This window comes from Chaetura pelagica, unplaced genomic scaffold (assembly GCF_000747805.2).
Source record: "Chaetura pelagica isolate M959 unplaced genomic scaffold, ChaPel_1.0 scaffold124, whole genome shotgun sequence".
In the NCBI taxonomy this organism is placed as follows: domain Eukaryota; kingdom Metazoa; phylum Chordata; class Aves; order Apodiformes; family Apodidae; genus Chaetura; species Chaetura pelagica.
In genome coordinates, this window is record NW_009952891.1 from 2,086,384 (window position 1) to 2,112,359 (window position 25,976).

The 25,976-nt window shown below is 35.8% G+C and overlaps 1 protein-coding gene across 2 annotated transcripts in view; it reads left to right on the top strand.

The window, feature by feature from the left end:
• Window positions 1-25,976, top strand: part of RBFOX1 (RNA binding protein, fox-1 homolog (C. elegans) 1) — a 252,679-nt gene that overhangs the window by 192,102 nt on the left and 34,601 nt on the right. For both annotated transcript variants that reach the window (XM_009995497.1, XM_009995496.1), the window contains 2 exons: window positions 12,093-12,225; window positions 21,418-21,457. In XM_009995497.1, coding sequence (XP_009993799.1) covers window positions 12,093-12,225; window positions 21,418-21,457 — 173 coding nt within the window. The remainder of the gene's footprint in view (window positions 1-12,092; window positions 12,226-21,417; window positions 21,458-25,976) is intronic.

Here is a 25,976-nt window from a genome sequence, read left to right on the forward strand (position 1 = left end):
TTATGTATCACATTGTGCATTACCCGGTACAGTGGTTAGTTACACCTCTGGGTATGTGAGGAGATGGAAACATGGCTCTGCTTCCTTCTATCACTTCTGGCCCTTTGCATAATACAGAAAGAAATGAGCTGTTTTTTCAGCAAGCAGTGCAACAAATCAGTAGCAGTAGTCTCTCATGCCTCATCTGCCTCATCTTAGGCTGAAGGAGAAGATGGGACCTGGATCGGTTTTTCATCTATTATCTATTCTGAGATAGATAATGTGTTCTGTAGAAAGCACAAGTTCAGCATGCAAGGGTGTTCACAACCCTTGCTGGGACAGACTTTGCTTTAAGAACACAAATGAAATGAAGAAGCTCGTGGTCTCACATTAAGCTTTCACTTAAATCCCTCATTATTATCCTAATGCAGAATGTGGACAAGCACTGGAAGGAGATACATCCAAAAAAGCTAAAAGATTAGATTGCACCAAGTCCCAGTAGTCATTCCTGAAAGCTTCCTGGAGGCCCCTGGTGTCTCACTGGAATGTCATGAATCAAACTATGTGGCTGCACATAACTGACATTCTCTTTTTGCCCTTGCTTCTTTAGACCAGTTAGTTCTGCTGGAGTTTTGAAATACTGAAGAAATTTGTATCTACTTGTAAATAAGAAATGTATCAAGAAAAACGTTGGAACTTTTCAATTGAAGCTACTCAGGAATAGGATCCATGGGAATGTTAAGACCGTGCTGAACAAAAGGAAGATTAAAAAGAAAGAAGTTGTTCAGAATATCTGTGTCACTGTTCTACAAAAGACAGTAATATAACTTAATATGTATGGTTTAAAAAGGCAAAAATGCTAATCTGAATTTATGCAAGGACTTGAAAAAAAAAAACTGTTTAGTACCTGTTTCCCCTATTTTCCTATATTGTAGAAGTGCCTGAAAGTCTGAATGAAAAATAAGTTCATGAAAGCCAAAATGTGGAAAAGAAGGAAGATATAATATTGTAGAATCATAAAATAATTCAGGTTGGAAGGACAAGGTTGCCCAGAGCAAGATGGAGTCTGCACAGTCTTTCTGGGTCACCTTTTCCAATGCTTGAATGTCCTAACAGTGGGAATCTCTCTTCTTTCCAGTAATGTTTGTTGTCTCTTGTCTTCCCACTGTGTGCCTCTGTGAAGAACCTGGCTCTGTTTGCTTGATAACCTCTCCTGCCCTTTCTTGGCAGAGGATGGAAAAGGAGATCTACCTGCCAGTAGAAAATTTTGTGCTCTGAAATAGCTGACCAAGGTTCTGGGACTCCCTGAGCACTATCTGGGGTAGGGAGGGAGCCATCTGAAGATGTGCATCACATTTTTCCAAAATTCACAGCTGTGGATACCCAGGTCCTGTGGAAGGCAATGGGAGAGAGATTACAGATTTTCATTTAAGTTCAAAGGCAGCTCAATATATTTCACGCTCTAAATCAGAACTTTGATCTTTTTAAGTTCCAGGCTTTATTTTAGCTTCGAGTAAAGATAAAGATACTTGAATTATCAGGTATGTAACTACTAGATGATTTTTCTGGGTATGTCTTAAAAGGGACACTTCACTGGATGGAATAGTTAACATCCAGTGAATTTCCACATGCCTTTGTTCAGAGTGAGGTGCAGATGAGTGCCTGTATTTCCCAAATGTTTTGCATGCCCATAAAAGGGATTTTTGCCTTGACTTCAGTGAGTATATTTTAACCTGATGTCAATTTTGCCTTCATCTTCAGTAAGTGTTCTCATCAGCTCCAAAATATATGAGCTCTTTTTCTATAAGCTTTAATTTTTTTTAAAAAAAAAAGAATCAGTCTTTTATACTTCAATAAAAATGATAGAATTAAAAGAAGAAGAATTTAAAAATGCAGAAGTCAGATATTAGTATATTTTCCTTTATCTTACTCAAGGGCAAGTGAAGCTGATGGGCCATTTTTTAATTGACATATTGATTACAAGTTCGTAAGAAGTGGTGATGGACTTCAGGAGAAATGATTAAGGTGGTACAAATGCTTATAAATCTGTCCCATGTTGTTCGTGTTCTTTAATTGTAATTGTCTGATAAAACTTCCATCAGTTTTTATAATTAACCTAATGGTCTAAATGAATTTCCAGATCACTGGTTATTCATTTCAATATAGAAAATGCCATTACATTGAGTTTAATTAATACAAAGTAAGTTCACAGTCCATTGTATCATTAGAATAGAATTTTACTGGTTTAACTGTTTAATTATGAATATTTTTTCCCCTTGTTTTGTTCTTCTCATTTATGGACTTGAATGTTCTTTATTCATACTAAAATAGTATAAACCCTTTATAACTAAAATATTTAAAACCCAATGTTCTTCAAGCTCCCATCCTCAAAGTATCAGTGTAGTTATTTTTTGTATTTATAATTTCAACTATTTTTAAATAGAATTCAGTCAGTGCTGAACTCATAATCCCATGATATGCCCTAGAACATCTTATTTGTCTTGATATTCCTTTCACAGAAGTACATATGACAGATAAGCACTCACCAGAGAATACTTTTGCTTTGCGTCAGACAGATATTAAAACAATAAACTATGTGGCCCTGGGATTTTAGCTTATGAGCAACCAGAAAACAACAAGGCAAAGATGAGATGTTTTAGAAAGGTGGGAAGGCAGTTATTTCAGAAAATTCCCTAGAATCCTTTGGTCCTGTAATATTTTTGACAATATATATATATTTTAATGCTTATGTTCTTTTAAAGGAAATCAGGAAATAGATTGCATTACTTTAGAGCAGGTGCTAGAAATGTTCCTATATTATTCAAATAAGCCTATTGATCCAAAGTTTTGCATTATAGGCCAGGAGAGAAGGAAAATCTATAGCAGAAGCTTGAAGCATTAATTATAGGATATGGGCATTTTGCTTTTTATACACCTGTTCTATTAAGAACTTAGCACTTATGTTTGATAGACACACACTTTTTTTAAAACCTTTTTTTTTTTCCTGTGGGCATTTTGTTTTGATTCGTAGATGGAGGATAGTTCAGGACTTTTGTTGATATGCATGGAATCCATGAGGAAAATCATTAATGCTGAGTAAAAATACAATATCCAATAGTAGGATTTAGTCCATTTGAAGGCTCATTGGGCTACAGAAATCAAAATTGAGTCTGTGTATTTGATATGTCTGTGGAACATCCTCGCTTAGAAGCAGGCTACTTGGCTCAGGAATATTAGTAAACTACCTAAAAACTGCTGTATGAAATTTTCTTTTTCTGTGGCATTATTATTGGATTGTAGTAAGACCTTTGACATTTGTGTTATATTCTGAACTATTCCACGACCAAGAAGTTTACAAGGGGAAAATAGACATTTTTGAAAGGTGATTTCAAGTGCTTTTCTGAGCAGAATCAGTAGTGGAAAAATTCAGTTTAGAAACCTTAATTCAGTTGATTTTGTCAGGTTTAATTTGTTGCACACATGTAATTACCCCAAAATTATATTGTAATGGTGTTAGTCTTCTGATTGTATTATCCTGAGATTCCAAGCAACTGCAATGTGGGTGCTCCTGGCATGTGGTAAATCCTTTTCTGGGTTTTGTATAGGTGATGTGATTGACTGTATTCAACCCACATGAGCATCTCCTTTATCATAATGATATCAATGATTTGTTCTGATTTTACTGTTGTAGGTTTTATTTATTTCTTTGTTGTGATTTTGCTATTATGGGTAAGGGAGAGACTGTTTAGTAAGCTTGCTATTTTGTGTCCATATATGGATCAGGAACAGCTTAAAGAATAAGTATTCAGATGGTATAAATAATTGACTTATTTTACAGCATTTGCGAAGCAAATGTAAAAGGTTTCTTTAAACTACATTTTTGATTGGTCTGTTTTATCTTGGAGTGGCAGCTCACTTTATCACAATGGAAATAATATATTATTAGATGTATTTATTTGTGATATTGTCTGCTTTTTATTGCTTCATAGAAAAAAGGTAGAGTACCCCTGCAGAGGAGTTCAGTGATTAAGGCAATTTAAGCATTGTAGGACTGAGAGTCATGAATGAAACAGTAGAGGAATCCTGCCCTAAGGGATATGTTCATTCATTTAAGTAGACCAATCACACATATCAGTTCCAGCCTACAAAAGCCTCATTACTGAACATTTAGGAGTCAAACTATCTTTTAATGTGCTTCCTGAATTAATTAATTGCCTTTCTTCATCAAGTAAAGAGAATCACCTGGTAGTAACCCTGGAATAATGTGACAAGTGCCCTTCCTTGTCTATATGTTAAAATACAATGGGTTTACATGAAAGTTTAAATACAGAAGTTTACTAATTGTTTTCTATTATTTTTTCCCCATGTATTAAAGTGTAAAAGGTGGAAAAATAATGTATCATTTCCAGAGAAAATTATTGATGTGGTTTATTGTTGAAGAGTCTTTAGGAGATTTTGAAACACTGTTTTGGCCCACTGGACTTGACCATCCTTTGAACAGTCACAAAATCTGAATGCTGGATAATCACAGACTTCTAAGTGAGATAGTTATAAAGATTATTCAAAGATTAACAAAATTGAATGAAATTATATTAATACATATTATGTTATATTCTGAATTTATTTGTGAAGTGAACCTCTTTTGGGTTTGTTGGGTGTTTTTGGTAGCATTCCCTGAAGTTCTTAAAGCATTTTTTGTGTTGTGTTATATATTGTGTATATATGTTGTGTATATATTGTCCTTCTGTGCCTATTTTAAGCATAGCTATCCTTTTCCCTTCTATCAGTATTTTGAAAAGTGATCAAAATAGTCAGGGAGATGTATTGTAGCTGTCCAGAATCTGTAAATATCATTTCAGTCCTGCAAACCTGTTTTTAAGTGCCTTGTTCTTTTCTCTCATTCCTCTGTTCATCTATCTAGTGGTGGTGCAGTGTGTCTGAACAAGCTCAAGTTTTATAACCACAGACGTACCCTAAATTGTGTGCCACTGACTTCTTTAAAAACTTTTACACCATCCTACCCCTGGCTGCTGGGAGATGATTGGAAAGGAGTGCATAGGATTTTTATTAATAAATTGTGGAGACTTTTTATTCTTTAGTTAAAATAATAAATAACATGTTTGACCAAGGATAGTTGGGCATCTCATTTGTCTTACCTTAGTGCTTTCCTGTTGGTGGAGATATGGCACTTGGCTGCTGGCAGTACTCATGAGTAACCAATGAGTTAGGAGAATAGAATTGTTTGTCTTACTCCTCACTTAGTACACTCTTAGTCCTGTCAGTACGCAGCTAAATAGTGAGAATTACATTGAGTATTTTTGTGCTTTATGATCTAAGATGTGCATAAGATGCATTGTGTAGAGTCCTTAGAGGCAGGCTTCTGATGTTGCCTTAGCTTTGCATTGTAGATGCTGTGTTACTCGTTGTTAGTAGGTAGGCACACACAGGTGACCATACAGCTCAAGTCATTCTGTCTGTCAGATGTGAAGTTGGTAATTTCTGGGTTTCAGCTTAGCCTGTAAGATTTGGTTTCCAATAGTTTAGTGATACTCCTTCTTGCCTTGTGTAACAGTTGTTTTTAAATTGTGACTTTTAAAACCATGTTGCATAAACCCAAATTCTTCAACCTGAATTTCACAAATAGCAAGTACTTTTGAGGAATTCATGTCTGTAATGCCAATTACTCTTTGCAGGTGCAATACTTTGTGTTGGCAATTTTTTACATTATGGCTTGGACTGGGTTAATAGCTCTTTTTTTTCCTCAGTCTCTTTCTGCCTAAATTTTTCACAACCCAACAATGTGCTGACAATATTCTTTTTCACAGCTTTATAGTTCTGATGAGTTTTTTTAGTAATCCTTGTGTCATCCAGACAGAGCTTCTTCTCACCACATAATTGATTTTCATAAAGATTCAAATTAATAATTTTTACATCTCTTTATAATAGTTCTGCTCTTCCTCTAGTTTTCTGCAACCATGTCCTTTTTACTTTATCTCAGAAACGGTGTTTAGTTAGACACAGGAATTTTCCAATTTGATTGGAACTTGTGGATGTCCAAACCCCAGGAGCACATGTTGTTCATGAGTTTGATCATCTCTATTTGAAGATTGTTCTTTAATTTAAGATCAGATGTGGCTTCTAATCTCTACTGCTTTGTTTTCTGTATGGCCGAGTTGCTTTGTGGTTTTTACTTACTGAGCTTTTTCTTGATTTTTTATTTGTTTATTTTGCAAAAAGTCAACTATTATTTGTACATCAATCATTTGCATTCCTTGTGACATCAGCTATTCAGTACTCTTATTATTACATACACCATAAGTAACTTGACCATCAGTTATAGCATCTTTTTATTCAGAGTTGTAGGTTGATGCAGCTACCTAACTTAACAAAAAAAATCTCAATCATCTGTTCCTTTTTTATCCCTCCATATCCTCCATAATTTTTTTCTGCATGTTAAGAGAAATCAGTTGGTGTCTGAGGGTTGCATATATAGTCTGGCAAAAGGAGGATGAGATATGTGGGAATTTCTGATAATCAGAGAATCACCAAATGGGTGAGTCTCAGAATGCTTAAGGTTGGAAGGAGCCTCTGGAGGTCACCTTGTCCACCACCTCTGCTCAAGCAGTGTAACCTCAAGCAGGCTGCTCAGCACCATGTCCAAGCAGCTTTTGAATGTCTCCATGGATGGAGACTCCACAGCTGCTCTGGGTACGTGAACCAGAAGTTAGTCACTGTCACGGTGAAAGAATTTAGACAAAAAGATGAGAAAGCTTCCAAGCTTTGGCATCAAGATTTTGCTGCAAAGGTTATAAATTCCTAGCATATAATGGTATGAATGTACATTAAAACCAATGGTGGTTTGTTTATTGATATATTAGAGGAGATGGAACAGAGGAGGGCAGAGAAAAAGAATAATTCCATATATACTTACAATAATTATAAATGAAACTAAGTGTGAATTCAGTATGTGCAAGTCATTGTTGAAAGAGCACATCAATTAGGTCTGAAGAAAATTAAAGGTAAAGATAACCAAAGTTTTGCTGGAACAGCTGAGTATCTTTCTACAATTTAAGATTAAACACATTAAACAGGATGTTGCTTTTTACCAAAATATTTTATGTATGGTTTTTTGTGTGGATTAGATTATGTTGGTGTTTTGGTGTAGGAAAAAATCTAACAAAACTTATTTTCATATGTCTGAGGATAATATAGTCCAGAAGAATGCCTTTCCTCTCTCTAGAAATATTTATCTAATCTTTCAGGGAACATCTTATCATAAGAAGTTTCACCAAATATATGTAAAATTTGGTGCTCCTTTGGATGTGACTGGAAACTTAATGCAGTAGTGTTGTGTAGAGGGATTCAATTACAGTGTGCAGTGTTTTGTAAGTAACTGTCTCACATAAAAAGTTAATTAATCAGAGCTGTGTCAATTTCCTTGTGCCATGTCACTTTGCAGCAAGGTAATTAATCACTAATCGCCCAGTGTGCAGCAAACTAAGGGACGATCCATGAGTCATTTATTGTTATTTTTTTCCAAAATAAATGGCACACAGAGCCATGAAGAAACACATCTTGCCTTTCATAATATTTTTATCGACAGTTTTGCATGTTGTAATAGACTGCAGCAACAAGCAGCTGTAGTTCAATGGAATATGAATATTAAAAAAACAAATGAGAGCAGATTTATAGGCCATTGCTTTTCTGTTATGTCAGTTTTGAGATTACACTGAGCAAATGAACAGTGAAAAATTACTCTTCCATGTGGAGAATGGTGATTAGACTTGTACATTAATTAGAGTTTTTTGTTTCCCTTTTCAATGCATTTTAAATGAGAATGTCCTATAAGTAATGGTTTGTCCAAAATACAGATTTATTTATTCCTAAACAACAGTGCTTAACACTGACACATATTTCTGTACAATGTAAGGAAATAATTGTTCTACTAATGTTAAGTATGTGTTTCAAAAAATAAATAGATTGTGACTGAAAGGAGTAGAAGTGACCAGTTATGACTGTGTTTGACATGTATGGCAAAATTCCTTCAAATTCAGTTAATTCACAGTTAGATCCCAGGGATAATCCTCTCACAAAACTGACAGGTGAAAAAAAAAAAAAAGGTATTTTCAGCTTGCTATTTTTAAACATTGTGAACTTCATAAGGATTTTTTAAATTTAGAAATTTAGAGAATCCATATGTGTATAATTTTAAAACATTCTTATAGTAAAAACTATAGGTTTTATTTTAGTTAAAATTTATTTGCATTGTATTTTGGACTGTGTAGTTAAATGCAAAGAGCTGCACACATCCTCTTCAATGCAGTTTTTCTAGTTCTTTTAAAGAATGCCAAGGAATAATACTTATTACTATTATGGTGAAGTGAAAACCTGAGTTAAACTCCCAATCCTCTTCCTGAAATCTCAGAAAATATCATAAAGGTTCTTCTGCTTAGACTTTCTCAGCATGTTATCCATTATAGCTCTTTGGTTTTAATTTATTGTCCAGCACTTTTGAAGTGATTCCTCAACAGGGATCCTCCTGAACTATGGGAACAGTGTCTCCCTCCTTTTCTAACAGTTGAACTAAATTAGCTATAAACTGATCCAAACATGATCTATCATTAAAATTCTTTGCCATAAAATGTTTGAAGAGTCTTGATGGTGGATGACCTAATGGATTGGTCAAAGGAGGAGAGATTAGGAGTGATGAGAGGTAGATTTGTTCATCCGTTTTGGTGGCACACCTTTCTTAAGGCATATGGCACTCTCCTACAAATTCAAACCACAGCACAAATGCAAAGAATAATTGCCCATTAAAATGGCTGTATATTTTTATGGCTTTGATACAAAATCTGCCCCCTGTTGCTTTTTGCATCTGCTACTCTTTCACCCATCCCAAAGCTTTAAAATTTTAATACAATGTGTATAGCCCTTAAGTGTTTTTCACCAGGTTATATTTCTCCTTTTGGGAACTCAAGCTTTGTTGTTATTCCTCCCGTCTTTGTTTTCCAAGGCATGTGTTGAGATATGAGGGAGGGACTTTTTATGTGGGCATAATGAGGGGTGATGGTTTTAAGAGGGCAGAGGGTAAGTTAGACATTAGGAAGAAATTCTTCACTGTGAGGGTGGTGAGACACTGGAATGGGCTGCCCAGGGAAGTTGTGGTTGCCCCATCCCTGGAAGTGTTCAAGGGCAGGTTGGATGGGGCTTGCAGCAGCAACAAAATCTATGGGGAGGTGTTCCTTCCCATAGAGAGAGTGTGGATGTAGATGATTTTTAAGGTCCCTTCCAACCCAAACTATTCAATGATTCTGTATGGTTCCTGTAAAGTGTTAGCATTTGCCAATCATTTTTAAGATCTAAATTGAAGTTCAAGGGAGGAGATACCCTCACAGTGTTTTCATGCTTACAAGGTGTATGTAGAAGACAGAACTTTTTTGACAATATTGCAATAGTGCAGTAAAAAAAAAAAAAAAAATAAAAAAAAAAAAAAAAAAAAATAAAAAAAAAAAAAAAAAAAAATAAAAAAAAAAAAAAAAAAAAATAAAAAAAAAAAAAAAAAAAAATAAAAAAAAAAAAAAAAAAAAATAAAAAAAAAAAAAAAAAAAAATAAAAAAAAAAAAAAAAAAAAATAAAAAAAAAAAAAAAAAAAAATAAAAAAAAAAAAAAAAAAAAATAAAAAAAAAAAAAAAAAAAAATAAAAAAAAAAAAAAAAAAAAATAAAAAAAAAAAAAAAAAAAAATAAAAAAAAAAAAAAAAAAAAATAAAAAAAAAAAAAAAAAAAAATAAAAAAAAAAATTAAAAAACATAGAATAAGAAAGCTTAAAGGAGGTGTCCTACCAAAATAATATTCCTAAAAAAATTTCATTTGGGCTCTGGCACAAGATTATTCGTATACTTTTGGATAATGATATTAAGCAAAGCCCAACACTTCCACAGCATATTATTTTCACTTTTCTTGATTTGAAACTGTAAAATTGCAGTTCATCTGTAGGAACTGATTTTTTTTGTTGCTGCTGTTGTAATCTCATTCATATTTAAGTAACTGACTGAATAACTATTGAAATGATGGGGCTATTAGATGAGAATGCAGATAGTTTCTCTGGCTTGATGTTTGTTTATATATAGTCATTAGAAAAGTCTTTTTAACCTCCTCACCTCTTATCATCCATGTGTACTTGGAGAAATCTGCCTTTTCTCTATCAGAGATGAAAAGAATTCCAGTCATCAAATTACTTTGATAAATTTAGGATACTTTTGCATACAAGTGGACTCAGATGCTTCCCTGCTGAGTGTCAAACACATTTTCAGCCCCATTATAATAGCATTTTCACTGACTGAGTTTCAGCAGCTTGGCACTGAGGCACTAAGGAAGGTTGACCTACAAACTGCAAGTCATTAAAACCTTTACCCCTCCTGGCTAGTGTATTCATTACTTTTGGGGCTCATTAATAGCACTTAATGCTTCCTGATGGGAGAGCCTTTTTCATAAAATTGTTTTTATGAAGTCCATTCTTCAGTTGTGTTCTAATGATGCCACTTTTGCTGGTTTATTTTGGGGTAAGGATATTAAAAAGTTGGTAGCAAAATAAATTCTGTGGTTATTACATATTCCTGACCATCTGATGTCTCGCTTGGGCTGAAATAGCCATATTTTTTTTCTGAACTAAAATCTAAGGTGACATGATCTTATTGATTATTTTACCCAGAATTTTAACCTTTAATATTGCTACCTGGAAATAGAAGACATATTTTCAGATGCTGATTACCTTTTTGTCAGTGAGAAGGACCTGGGAAAGCCCAAAAGCCACAGTAGTAAGACAATAATGGAAAATTCACCATAATTACAGTATTTATCTTCATATGTTCTGTCAGAAAAGTCTAAAAACTATGATTTTCTCTTTCAAATTCAAGGCTTCTTTTAAAATGTAGTGCTAAAACAGATGAAAGACAAATGCAGATTGAAATAATTTTGTATTTCAGACTTGGAAAACTTAATGTTTTATACTTTGTTATTTCCATTTGCTTGCTTCTCATTAGGGCTTTGCTAAGCTGTATTTATTTCTTTTGTCTCTTTTTTACATAATGAAAAACAATGCAACACAGTGAAGCACAGCTGAAGTAACTTGAGTGCCAACAGAGCTGGATTTTATTTTCTCTCATTGATTAATTCTTTCAAAAAATACCTTTTCTAACACTGGCCAAGAATATATGCACAAAGGAAAAATCAAGTAATGAAGTATTGGTTAAGAAAATGGTAGATTAAGTAAAGTGGAAAGTTTCTTTTTTATTTTTCAAGTTAAAAGTTTATGAAGAGAGAAGTTTTACAGGAAAAAAAGAAATCTTAAGTAGTTCTGTGTTACTGTTAATTTCTGATTAGACTATTTTAAGTCTCACATGGAATAGTAATTAATGTTTACACTTAGTTGCACTATAAGACTGAGTTAATTTCTTTGTTGTATGTCTAAAGTGTTCCTATTGGGTCTGAATATTATCTGAATTAAAATAGATATTTCCAAACAATGCAACTCTTGCGTTTGAAAAGGAATAATGGGTGCTGTTATGAGCAAGATACACCCCCAGAATCTGAGAAGACTCCTGCTCTTTTTTTAACCTTGGTACCCAGTTAATAATTGACTTTTGAATAAAAATGAAACTCTGATTGGTAAAATCACTAGGTAATTTATGTCACCAGAGATTACCTGGTCTAACGTCTCACCTCCACTCCAAGCAGGGCTGACTTTTGAAGATAAATCCAATAACAAAATCCAATAATGATATGGAAATGTCTCTGGCTTTATAAATTTGAGCCTCAACTGGGAGACTCAGACCTCAAGAATCTCCTGGTAGCAGTGTTGGCTAAAACAGTCAACATTATATTTAACAGTGTCTTCTGAGAGAAACAGAGTCACCCATGATACTTTCATCTAAATTCCCAATTTGCTGTGTAAAAAGATGAGACCTCTGGTTAAAAGACTAATCATTTACTTGGCAGCTCCCTCCTCCAGTTCTCGGCAAGCCTCAATATCAGCACAAACATGCTGCTACATTACCCTTGTTTTAAAGCACTAGATTGACATGAATGTTTTATGTTCCTCTTCTTCTCTTCCCAGTGCCAGGATTCCCCTACCCTGCTGCAACAGCAGCTGCTGCTTACAGAGGTGCACACCTAAGAGGCCGAGGTCGCACGGTGTACAACACGTTCCGGGCAGCAGCACCCCCTCCTCCCATCCCAGCCTACGGCGGGTAAGGAGATCAGCCTCTTCTAACTCTCAGCATGAGTGTCCCAGGCTCAGGCCCGTGGTGGCCCTGGCACTTGCTGCTGGCCTGGCCGCAGCAGCCACTTGCACCCGCTGTTGAAAAATGACCGTAATTTGTACTTCCATGGTTGGTGGCCTTCAACGCTTCAGATGTCACTTGCTGTTATGTAAATGCTCTTAAACTGAGTGCTCTGGAACTAAAGAGAGTTTTTTGGTGATTGGAAACATCTGGTTATTAAGGAGGTTGGATCAAGTTAACTTTCTTCTCTAAATCATCCACTGAAAGTTGTCTCTGGACTCAGTGGGTATTTTGTTTGTTTGTTTATTTATTTTTTCTTATTGCAGCTTGTTTAGTTTCTCTAGTTGACACGTTTACTGTGACAGAAATTTGAGGTGCTTCTCTCAGAACCCTGTTTCCAGTACATTTGCTTAAATAATACCTTAAGATTTCACTGTCAGTAAGGAGCAAAGGAGATACATTCATTGTAATGCTATTTCAGAAGATATTATTTTATTTTTTGAGGGAAAGAAGGAAGAAGCAGATTTTCCTATAGCTCTCTAAGTGCTGACACAGAAAAAATTTGTGTGCTGCATATGGTATTTCAAAGTCCTAACATTGTCAAAAGGTTTTCAGCTATTAAGAAATTGGGAGCTTTGGAAAGTCAGAAAACTGAGCAGATCCCAGGTCAGATTAGTAGTTTGTCATAAAAAATTGAAGTAGATATGCCACTTCTTCTCTATAGAGCAACCAGATCTTCCTGAGAAAGGATCAAGAAGGGTTTGCGAAGTCCTTGAACAAAGGTGATTTCTCTCTGAAATCTTGCTCAGCACCTTGTCTGCTCTCACTGTGGGTATCCCCTGGGAACACAGGAGCATGCAGCACAAGATTGTGCTGCAACCCTTTCCTCCTGCTTCTTCATGATAGGAGATGGATGCCCTTGACTAGTTCCCTCAGTTTCTCAGGAAGCCTTTTTTCTAGGAAGCCACAGGGCATGTCTTCTTCCAGACAGGTTTGCAAATCTAGTCAGTCAGCCACTGAACTGAATTTCCGGGGATATTTAGGACAGGCACTTTGACCATTCCTTCACATTTGGCAGTTATCCCCTCAGTGAGATAAGATGTTAGAAAAATGAATATAAAAGTGATGACAAGGAATCCTTGTAAAAGTGTATTCTATTTTTTGGTATTTGTCTTTTGTGTAGTTTTATAAGCAAAACAATATTACCACTATTGGAGGACTTTTGACGATTGCCTGAGTTACATTTGGACAAGGAAGTTGTCCCACAAGTTGCTGTTGCCCGGGCTCTTTTTTAGAGATAGTCCAGGTATTTGCAGGTGGCAATGATGGGGACAAGTTTAGGATGCCCCACGAGACCTAATTTCAGGCTGAATTGTCTCAGCTACAAAGTGGACACTGCAAATAAAGGAAGTGGACTCTTTCCATCTTTGCTTAGGTTAAAAAGGAAATCTTAAATTTGAACAGTGCAATATGTAGCAAGACCACAACATGGGTCATTGCCAGTTTCATGTCACAAACATAATACCTTCGTTTAAAACAAAGTCATAAATTAATATAAGAAAATATATACCAGCTATGTGATACAGTTTTTTAATTGGACAGTGCTTTTTCTGTTAGTATTCGCAAAATACATAAATACTTTTGAACCAGTAATTACCTTAAATTTGCTTTCATTTAAGGGACCACATGTGGTTGCTCTGTATTTGTGTGTTATGTATACATTTTATAGTTTTATTAGTACGGTGACTCAGCAGGACAAAGTAAATTTCCAAGCATGATACATACACATTCTCATGTAATTGTACTACTCACTCTCAGCATCTTTAGGCATCGTAAGTTAGGTGTATAAGCCTGGTGAACTCCTATTGTAAGTTACTACAGAAGTTTTGCACTGCAGCCAGGTTCAGCAATCTCTCAGAACTGGGTTCCAAGAGGTCAGCTCAGCACTCTTACATTCTTCTGTAGGCTGGTTTGACAGATTGGACAGATCTCACCTACTACTTTCTTGACCTGTCTTAAAGCTGACCTCAGAGAGAGCCATGCATTGCATCAGTAAGAAGTCACATCTCATTGTTCTTATGACTTCCAGCTGTCTGAGAGGAACCCTTGCTAACCAAGGGCTCACCTTGCCAGTCAGTATGTTTTCTAACACAATTTGATCTTGCCAAAGTTTTCAATTAGTAGGTTTTGTCTTAGTTGAGATAGGTCTTAGTTCAGATATTAGTCAGGTTTAATTTTCTCCATCCACCTGTGCTTTATGAGGCATTGCATTTTGCCACACAAAACAAATTTCTAACTTCTGTAATTCATAGATCAGTGCAGAAATATACCTATGCAGTATATACCTATGTTGCACTGATCCATAGTTAATTAAAGATGTATTCTGAGTATTTTGTTTAGCTTTGTGTATTAGATTCTGTACTAGTCACTTCATTGACACCATAGTAGTTTGGAATTTTTTTACAATGCTTTGTTCTGTGCTTACTCATTACCTGCTCTGACCTATCAAAGAAGCAAAAAGGCATTTTCATCAGAAAAAAAATCCTTAATCAATGAAAATAAATTATAAGGATGTAGTTGTCAGTCACAGTGGCAGTAGGAGTCACAGAAAATTACAGAGGTAATAAAGAGATCACAGAGAATGAATGAACTTACAGAAGGAAGCAAACAACTTGGAATATCATTTATTGATGGGAAAAATGGAAAAAGCTTTGAATGCTCTTTTGCAATTCATTTAACAGCAATTTCATATTTTTCACTCAAGGATGGAGCCCAGCCTTACAGCCAAGCAAACTATTTCATACTAAAATATTTTCCATCATCTAAAAAACCCCCACATATATTTTATATAATGACAGATGTAATTTTTCATTTAAAATTTGAGTATCTATTATATTTTAAAGTAATATACTTTTTACACATTTCCATTAAATTCCAGCAATGCTTAGAAAAAATTGCTATTCTTTTTTAAAAAAACCCACCCACATGTAAGTGTAAAATATAAAGCTGAAGTTTGAAATTACCTTTTTCATTTTCTTTTATTTCATTAACCTTAGAAAGCTTATAAACTTCACACTTGTATAAAGTTCTGGAACTAAAACTGAATCATTTTGCATTAAATTTTGAAATCAACTGTAAAGCTAAGAACACATATTTCTTAGCCTAGTCTGACATGCTGCTTACTAGTGTTTATCTCAGCAGCACTGCCTCAGGATTCCCTGCTCTGTAACAAAAGTCAGTTTCCCTTCAATCTGTAGCTGTTGTTGTTCCCTGGTGTCCTGTTTGATACTGACTGTGACCTTTTCTTGGAACTGATTATCAACAAAGTTAAGAAATGGCAATGTGTCCCTGGCTGTAAGGAAATCTAGAAGATCTTGTGGACATGAGGCAAAGCAAGTTAGTGTGATTGCTCTGGAAAGCTGTCTTCTGCTGTGTCTCACTGGCAAGAGCAGTTGTGGTCCACTTTGCTAGGCTTGTGGAAAGCTGTTGAATCTAGCTGTGTTTGTAGCCACTGTAAGGCTGTAAATCAAAGAACACCACCCTTGCTTTTAGAAGGTGTCATTTGAAAATGAAATAAGGTATGTAGCACTACAGAAATAATGGATCCTTTCTTGTGAGTGAGGCATTTCACTAATTCTTTGACATAGTGTCTTGTTTATTAGCTCATGGGAAATACTTCATTTTTAGCATCTGTGGCCATTTCATTTCTAATGCCTTGACATACTGCAATGTGCAGCTTATTTATAATGTCGTATGTTTAATTCATTTATGTACCATAAAACCTACTGAAACTGAAATGAGGGTATAAAGCTTTATTTGTGTGAGAAAACTGACCTCTCATTCAGTTCTCATTCCATTGGAGAGCTCAGTTGCATGGGGAGCTTAGCTCCAACACTGTGCTACAGGAGGAAGGGAAGCAAGAGGTGGTCGTGTTGGGTATGGATGAGCAGAGCCTGGAGAGCAGAGCCTGGCAGATTGGGAGGATGTAGCTGTGGAGCTCTCGGGTAGTGCCTGCTCAGCTCAGGGCTCTCCCCAGGAACTTCACAGCAAGACTGGGGACTTGGTAGAAGAGGAAGCACTTGTTATTTGAAGCTGACTAAAATCCTTTTATACCCTCTTTCTCAGGACAGCTTCCATGTGGGAGGATGAGTTTACTGCTTCTTTGACCTTTCTTGCAGTCCTGGCTCTGGGTGCTAGGTAGTGTTTTGTACAAGACAATTTTTAAAAGATAAAAGACATCAGTGTATAAATCAATGTCTTGTCAGCTTGGCCCATGCTCTTCCAGGATTATCTCTTTTGTTGACACAGTGCCTACGAATGGTATAAGAAATGTCTTAAATTGGAAAGCAATAGTAAAAGTACTCTTAGGATAGACTTTGGATGCAGTTGGCAGTACTTTCATTGCCAAAAGGAAGGAGAAAGAAGCAGTTTCTGCTGTCTCTGGCACACTACTGAAAGCAGGTGATCTGATTTTGATACCTGTAATTGCTTTTGGCCTCTGCAGCAAGTAGAAGCTCAGCATCCTGAAAATCATTCACCAAATGTTAAAACATCATGAGCATGATGTTCCATCTTTATATTGCTGCCAAGAAATCCAATGTCCCTCTCTGTCTGGTGGTACAGCAGCTAAAGGTAATGAGAAGGCCTTCTATTCCAGCATCATTCACCTCAAGTTCTTCACAAGTTTAGTGTGGGATGACTTTGTCTTCACATTTTCCTTCCACTCCTTCCAATTCTGATGAAGCTAACAGAGAATTAGCTTTCAGCCTGTATCTCCACTTCTACTGTCTTTTCTGGGAAAACAGGATACCAATATGGTGTTGTGGTTTTGTTTTTTTCTTCTTTCAAAAGAATATTAATCATAACAAAAACAGCAACCCTAAATAAAATTGTGAAGGTGGGTAGGGTGGAGGAAGAGTAACAGAACCTATTCAGAAACTGTTTCCCTTTGTGAAAGTAATTGTTTTGAAGTGTTGCATTCTAACTTGATTCAAAAAGGAAAAGGTTTATTTTCCAAAACCTTATTCTGAAATTAGGAAAGAAGGATAATTAACTACTACATCTCCTACAGTAGCTATGGGTGTTTTTTTGGGGGCTTACAGAAACTTTCTCTTTCTTCAGACTCTCTGATTTGTATATAAATGCAGCTCTTAGAACAAAAAATGTGATTTGCCAGCACATAGTGATTGATGTCTTCCAGCTTTGTTCCCTGCTGCAATGCCCTCAATTAATTTTCCAAAGCAGATAATATAACTTGTTTGTGGCAGAAAATGTTGAAACTGGAAAGACAAGAACCTGGAATTAAAGAACATTCTAAAAAGTTGAAAGAGGTGAATACAAGGGTGTCAGTTCTATTTTTACAACATTGAAAATTGTTTTATTAGGGTATTCAAAGTTGTCACTTTAATTCTTGGTCTTTTCTTTGGTTTATTTTAGATAAAGTTGTAGCTGTGTTGCTTCTGTTATTTGTTTCATGAAGCCTTCATATGAAAATTTTTATATAAAAGATGATTTTCAAGACCAAGAACTGAAAAATATGTTTAGTACAGTGAAGGTGACCCTACCAGCAGTCAGAAAACAGACAGCTTTTCTTCCTCAGGTGCTTTCTCTAAGTTGTGATGAAGGTGAAATAGCAAACTATAACCATGATTCCTATTGCAGTAATGGTTGTAATGCCCGTTTGTTATGCTGAGTCAGTCAGTCCATGCACTTAAGCTGCCTTAGGTTATTTATGTTACTTGTGCAGATTGTGTATATGGCTGAGGGTCATATATACTCAGCTGCTATGAAATTACTGAACAAAGGTTTTTGCAGTCAAGAACTGTCTTCTTATGTCATTGATAAATTATTCAACCCAATCCTTTTGAATGATGAGGATAGAAAAATGATAACGAAGACAGATGGAGTCCTCCCAGGATATCATAAAGGTGCAATCTAAACTAGTCAAGTGTTTGTCTTAATAGAGTTAGAAAAAATTATTATTAGACAGAAACAAAAATAAAGCAGCTAAAGCCATGCAAAACAGATGTATAATGGTTGGTGAGAGAACAGTTTCATATTTATAGAAAAATAATATGATAAATTATTGCCACATATGATTTTATTTAGATGCACATTTTCTTATTAAATCAAGATTTCTCTCTGAGTTTTCCTCGGCACTATAAAATTGTAAAATACAACTCAATAAATCCCCCAAATTTGTTATTTTAATGCCTTCAGGTAGCTCATTAATGTATCATCTGTTCTTGGGTGAGGTAATTTGGATTTCAGCAATGTGACTATTTCCAGATCCTGTGTTGGTTTGCAAGGAACTCAAGATTTATCTGTCTGCCAGGCCATATTTTTTTAATATTAAGTGTAAAAGAAGCTGTGGTGAGATGGCTCTTATCATCTGTTTTCTGCCTACAGTTTCAGAGAGAGAAAAGGGGATGATAAGCCAAGCACATTACGCTTTGGAAAATTATATACTGAAGGAAGAAAAAGCACAAGAACAAAACATAGCTCTTGGTGTTTTGCACTTTGTCCTGATGAAGGGTGCTATTAGAAAATACATTTGACTCCACTGGTAAGATTCAGTCACGGGAGTCAAAAATGACAAGGACAATTAATAGAGAAAATATTCTCCAAAAATCTATGAAAATGTGAAGAATTACTTTTCCTCAAGCTTTGAAAGAAGCAGAAAGTTTTCTATTTCACATGACTATCATATTACAAGACCATGTGGAGGAAATCAGCTGGTATCTTATCACAGTGCTTGTCCTGCTTGGAAATGTGATCCTCATTTGCTTGATTCTGTTGCTTCATCTTAATACTAACCATGCTTATTGATGGAGTCATGCTCTCACATCTCATTTTAGTGTTGGGTACTTCCTTTGGTATAATATTTATCCAGCAGCTACATCTTCAGAATTCAAAATCAGTCTTTGTACATGACTGAGCATTATATGTACCAGGAAGGCCTAGGTGAATGAAGTGACCTGTCCAAGATTACAAGCAGCTGCACCTGGGAATTCAAAATGTATCAGCCCCTAGTCATGACATTTTCAGAGTGTGTTTATAGATCACCAAGAGGAGGAAGAAAAAAGGTCCCCTTTCTGACAGATACTGTCTCAAAAGCATAATTTTCTGACTAGCAATGTGTAATAATAATTGAAAGTAGTATGCTTTAATGTACTGTGGTGGGTTGACTTTGGCTGGCTGCCAGGCCCTCACCCAGCCACCCTCTCATTCCCCCTCCTCAAGAGCATAGAGGGAGAGAAAGTGAGATGGAAAGGCTCTCGAGATGAGATAAACACAGGGAGATTGCTTACCAGTTACCATCATGGGCAAAATGGACTTGAATTGAAAATTCATTTCTTGCTGATTAAATTGCACTTGGATGGTTAGAAACAAAAAACCTAAAGCACCTTCCCTCCCTCCCTGCCCCTTCTTCCCAGCCTCAACTTCATTCCTTCCTTCCCATTTCTTCCACCTTATCCCAGCACGAGTGGTGGAGGGATATTAGGAACTGGGGGTTGTGGCTTCAGTAGGCTTTGTATCATTTGTAAGTGATCTCATGAGGCTCCTTCCATGTTGTTCACAAGTGTGTAGTTCTACCTCACAGCCATGAGAAGGCTTTATTTCTTACATGCAAATGGGTATAAGAAAAACAGGTAGTACTTTAAAATAATCAGAATATCAAAACCAAATGAAGGTACACTACAATGCCAACAGGAAGCTCTCTGAATGCTGCCAGTGTAGATGAGGTTTGGCATATTTTGCTCTGCAGACTTCAGAAATGGAGAAACACATGAGCAAAGGTCTGACCTTACTGAAGCAAATGGCAGGCACTCTGATTTAAGTGGACCTGAGTTTTCACACATTATTATTCTGCAGCAAGTTTTTATCATCAGTGTGGTTTTATCAATGTGTTTTATGTGCATGCATGCATATTTATGATTTTCTCAAGGGATTCTGACTTAGACACATACCAGCTCAGCCCTATGGGCTTTGGTCATTGACCTCAATAGATCAGTTATATTTCTGACATGAAAATTCCTGTTGGAATTGCAAAACAGCTTAGGCTAGCAACATAGTAATAACTGCTATTGCCAGATAATAGTATTCCCAAATGGAAAATATTGTTGCAAAATCCCTATTGTGTGTTCTCATATTTAGGTCTTGAAACAGCCTGGGTCGACTTTGAGATTGGAAATACCCATCTGAAGTTGCAGAGCTGCCAAATTAATGTAAAATTGCAGGGCTTATGTAATTTCTGTAATTGGCAGCCCACCGTTGTTACTTCCAGTTGTATTTAATGCAACCGTGTAAACTATCTGTGTCATACTGTGTCACATATCCTCAAGGGTTTAGAATCTAAAATTTGAACTATTTAAAGTGACAATTTATCTTAGCTGACCTGCAGCTGTCTTTGGGTAAACTGTTAACAGCAATATAACAATTTTTCAGGTAATTAGTAATGTATCCAACCAAAATTGCAGGGCAGCTCAGAACCATTGGGACATTTGACAAAGCTGTAAAATGACAAAGTGAGGAAGGTTAATACTTTAAAAAATAAGAGTAATGCTAAGACATTCTGAGCAGACCTGTTGTCACTATTGGAAATGTGTATCAAGCTAACAATGCAGTACCTGGGAATATTCTCCTCTGTGGTCATTGAGGTATTAAGCTTTGACCCAATGGGTAGAATGCCACCACTATAATTATTTCACACATTCATCTCACAATATAAACTTCTGCTTCATTTAGTTTTCCATGTAAGTAGTGACAAGTGCCACTTTGTTTCAAGGGCTGCCATCATTGCAGGACAAGAAACTCATAGCTCAAGAGACAGCATTTGTCAATGTGTTTAAACTGATTGTAGGATTGGCCCACTGAAAATTTGTGTGGTTCCTAAAAAAACCCAACAAACCTTACATTATTTTCTGATCCTGCCATGCTTTGACTAAGCATTTGGCATACTTTGTAAGATGATGTATTTGGAAGAGTTTCATTTCTGATGGTTACTCCCAACCTCCTTAACCAATGTGAAGAGTGCCTTCCTTCCCCCCTCCCTCTGTTCTTGTGACAAGACTAACCTCAGCTGTGCAGGGGTTGGTGGCATTTGCATGTGGAAATGCACTAATATGGATGTTTTTCTTTGTGTGTGCATCCTTGCAGTGTTGTATACCAGGATGGATTTTATGGTGCAGACATTTATGTAAGTATTCATTGATGTGCATGCTGTCCTTGTACATTACCAGAGTCATTCTTTTTACAAGTTTGCTGCCTAGCTTGACTCTGTTTTGTCTATTTACCGTCCCTTGCCTGTCAGAAAGAATTGAGAAGAATATCTCTCACATTGGAAGACCTTTCTGTTCATTACATCTATCATTGTTCAGTGGAGCTGAATTAACTCTTCAATCAAATGCTGAATGAATGCAAAAAGATGTGAAAAATGTGTGTGCATGTGTGGAGGGGTGTCTCCCTTCAAAATTGGAGTTCAAAGGAAAAATAAAAACAAAGCAGAAGCATTCTTCTGCAAGTCCCCAAAAGCTCTTATTTAAAAATCCGGGTAGGCTGAATATTATTATCTGAAGTATGAAAATACTTTATAGAGAAATATAAATTTCCCAAATCCAGGCAACATTGGTTATATATAAGTGCCATGGTGATAGTCAAGCTTAATGACATACTAAGTTTAAGATGTGGCTGTAATCTGAATAGACTTCCATCTGCTCTTTAAAAATCCAGTTAACTCAAATGAAATGGGTAGAGGCTGCTCATGATACAAGAAGTGGATATATTTGTTAGTGAGGATATATGGTCCTGGATCAGCCATTGCCTACTTCCCCTCACTGGCAACCACTTATCTTTGAAATAATATTTTTTTAAAGTTGTTTTTTTTTACCAGTACTGAAGTTTTTGCCTTGAATTTATACCAAGAGGCTACTCATGTCTGAGTATGCAAGACATTTCAGGTGGTTGAGGCTGAATTTCACTCTTCTAAAATAATAAACTCTAACATCCTGTGTGTAGATGTAAAATACTTTCCTGATACTCCAGCAGTCTTTCACATTTCACATTATTTTGCTAAAACAATCTGGCCCTAAGTTGCAGATAGCATCTTTATTTCACCAGACAACTTTCTCTAACCCACTTGTAATTCTGTTGTACTGTCTCTTTTGAGATAGGAAGAGATGGATGGGTTGAAATTGGTGTGAATATTAAAAATTCAATAGGAAGTGCTAGAAAACATTCCTTGTATTCATTATCAGCAATCTTTTAGAACTATTTCCAGTGGAACATATTTTTTTAAAGTAATTTTGTATAAATGAGGAATGCAATCTGAATGTATGCATGAAGTAGTCTTTACTTTTCTTATGGAGGTAGAAAGAGGCTGAAAATTCATTTATGTAGATTAAATATATATTTAAAGTAAATTAGCATGGGTTAAAATTCTCTCCCTATGTACCTAGTGATGTTATCAGTAACGTATTGTTAACAACACAGGAGAATTGCCCATTAGCCCAAGGCTTGCTGATGTGTAGTGTGCTGTTCTAATCTCACCAAACACCTTGCTGCTGCATTGCTGAGCTGTATGGGATACATGGTACAGAGTGGAATTTCTTCTAGTGTGGTTTCCAATTTTCTTAAAACTGACAAAAGAATGAGACGTCCATTTTGCTCAGTTTCCCCACCCAAATCTCTGAAAGGCACCAAGATGTCTCTCTCAGGATTGCTTAATCCAGTAGTATAGGTGGGAACTAAATGTTAATGTAGCAGCTTGTAGTTTTGGAACCCTCTGCTGTTGGAAAAAGGGAATCTCTCTTTTGATGACTGACAGTATTATGTTTAGGTGGCCTTACACTTTACAGACTTAAACATTTTGTTTCCAAATGGCAAGTTATTTCAATCAGAAAGTTTCCAAAGAAATCACTCATTTCTAGTGTGGCCACAGTTTTGTTGTCTGGAATTTCCACATGCCTTAGAAAATGGAATAACTGTACTGGTTTTCACTCAGGCACAGCTTTGTGTTTCTGATTGCATGTCTTAGCTGTCTTAATGCATCAGAATGTTTAGCTTTACATCAGAACACTCTTCTGGAAATTTGTTTGGGGTTTTTTTTTTCTTAATTTACAAAGCTTCATATTCTGTAATTAATTTTTTTTCACAACTTATTTCCTGCATATAAAACAATTTGCATAGGAGAGAGAGAGGTAGAGAAAACTGAGATAAAGCAAAAGAAACTTTACAATTCACAGTGTATTAGTTCTTAGTGTATTAGTTTGCAGGGGACCAAGTTATTTATTAAATCCTAATTGATTATGACATAGTTCTACTCAGCTGTTCATTTTAAGTGCAGAGCTGAAGCTTTATGAAAGAATAAATGCTTTGTGAAAAAAAAAAAAGTAAGAAAAAAAATACACTATGTAATTTTTAATAGCAGACTGGAGAGAAAGGAACCTTAGAAATACCACAGAAAGCAAAACTAATATTACTGAAAGGCCAAACCAGAATATGCAAGTGTATCAAAGTGGATTTCATTCGTTGAGTACCAACAGTAATATGGACAATGCTAAACTTTTCCTGAGTAACTGTCAGTGTAGCCTTTGATGGCTAGGTTTTGTGGGAAGGAAGGAGGCCTAGAAAGATACTGGTGGGGTAAGAACTGCAGGGTGAACCAAGAGTAGCAAATAGCCAGAGCTGCTTAATACTATCCAGAGGAACAGAAGAGAACAGCAATATAAAAATAGGTAGAAAGTACAGTTTAAAATGAAAAATCAACAGCCGCAATTCTAGATGCAATATAATATGTATTTCATATAGTTTTATAAGGAATGTAATAATGCTTCTGAAATAGCTGAGCTATTGAATTCCTTTTTAAATGTGCCTTTGATTAGGAAAAATAAAGGAGATTATTAGGAAGTAAGGAAGACCTTTTAAAATTAAGTATTGATTCACTAAGAGCAAAAGTCATTAAAAGAGAATTAAGGTTGCCTGCCAGCAAATATAGAAGTTCCTAGATGAAGACTGACAACTGTGAAAATAAGAGAATACACTCCACAAAATGAAGCAAAAATGGTAAAACAGGCACAGAAATATGCTGTTGGAATAATAGCTCTACACTATTGCTCTGCTTTATCTTAAATCTGTTATTTTTTTAAAGAATGTTCTCAGGACACGTCAATCTTCAATCTACACCTAGAATGTAGGAAGGCTCAGAAACAGGAAAACCTTCTGAACTCTGTCACCCCCAGGTCCAGCAGTGCCATGGCAGTATCAATTAGCCCTGCACATTGGTCAGTCTTCTAGTTCACAACAAAGCTGTTGAACCCGTTCTCTGGTGATCCCGAAGCTGTCAAGGGTCCAGAGCAACATATAACTACATAGGGTGTTGGGTTTTTTGTTTGTTTGTTTGTTTTTTCTGAGCAGATAAAACTATCTAAACAATGTTCCCATGATACCAGATAGGATTTTATGAATGCTATCAGATATCCTGAGAGGCACTGTTCTGCTGTAGGAAGTGATGATATGCATTTAGCACTGAACTCTTTCTTTCAAGTACTAAAGATGTTTGTGTTTCATCAGATGGAAGGATGTGCCATTTCTTGTGACTCACAAAAACAGAAGTGGAAAAAAGACTTTTTCAAGGGCAAAAGAATCCCTGAGCACCAGTGGATTGTTTCTCCTAGTGCTCGCTGTGCTGGAACGCTCCATAATACCTTTTTAAGAGTTTTGAGGTCTATACTGAAATGTCTTTTCATCTCTCTGATCTCTATTTATGATGTGAACATTTAAAAAACTGCTAGATCAGTCCTGGTGATTGTACTTGGTTGCAATGAACATAGGTGGTATCAGTTAGGTTATGTTACCAAGAGTTTGAGGCAACAGGTGCCTCAGGGAACACAATGCAGAAATAACATGAACCTTTCCCATAGGCCTGTTCCAGAAGTTGAGCCAGCACAAAGAGGTGGTGGATATTTTATTTTTAACTGTCCTAGACAAACTTTTACTCCACCAGCAGAACAAATACTGTTTAAACCTTAATATGAGTGGAGGAAAGGACTACTTCTACTTTCTGTATTATGCAGGGCTGAGTATAATTGGTGCCATTTTTAATCCCATTCCTCTAGGTGTAGCTACTAAGACAGGTAGAATTTTCAATACTAGAGAAGGTTTTGTGCCTTGACTCATTTGTACTAACAATATACTTTCAGATCCTTAAATGAAAGGAAGTAAATTTGAGGAAAAATAATTCAACTTTCACATAGAATATTAAACATGTTAGTAGTAGGAAAAACTAATGAAAAGAAGTACCCATAATTTGGGGTCACTTCTGTTTGTATATACATCTGAGATCAAAAGGTAATTTAGATGTTTTAGGAGGTGATAGACTCATGTATACATGTTTTTTTTTAATCTATAGATGTATGTTTGTATAACTAATCATTGCAGAAATTATTCATACTACAGATATATAGGCTTTATTTTAAAATTCAGATGGATTTGATTTTCTGTTCATTTCCATTTTTTCATCTCTAATATAAAAATTCTGCAATTTCTTTCTAAAATTGAATAATATTTCTCTATAATAATTGGCTATTGATTGTTGACAGATCATTTCCAATTTGCCTGGTCCACAGAGACATATAAAACATTGAGAGGAAAATTGCAATGATTGCCTGTGGAGAATTTGTCTAGATTCCTTCCTTACATCTTTCTTTTTGTTCTTCTTT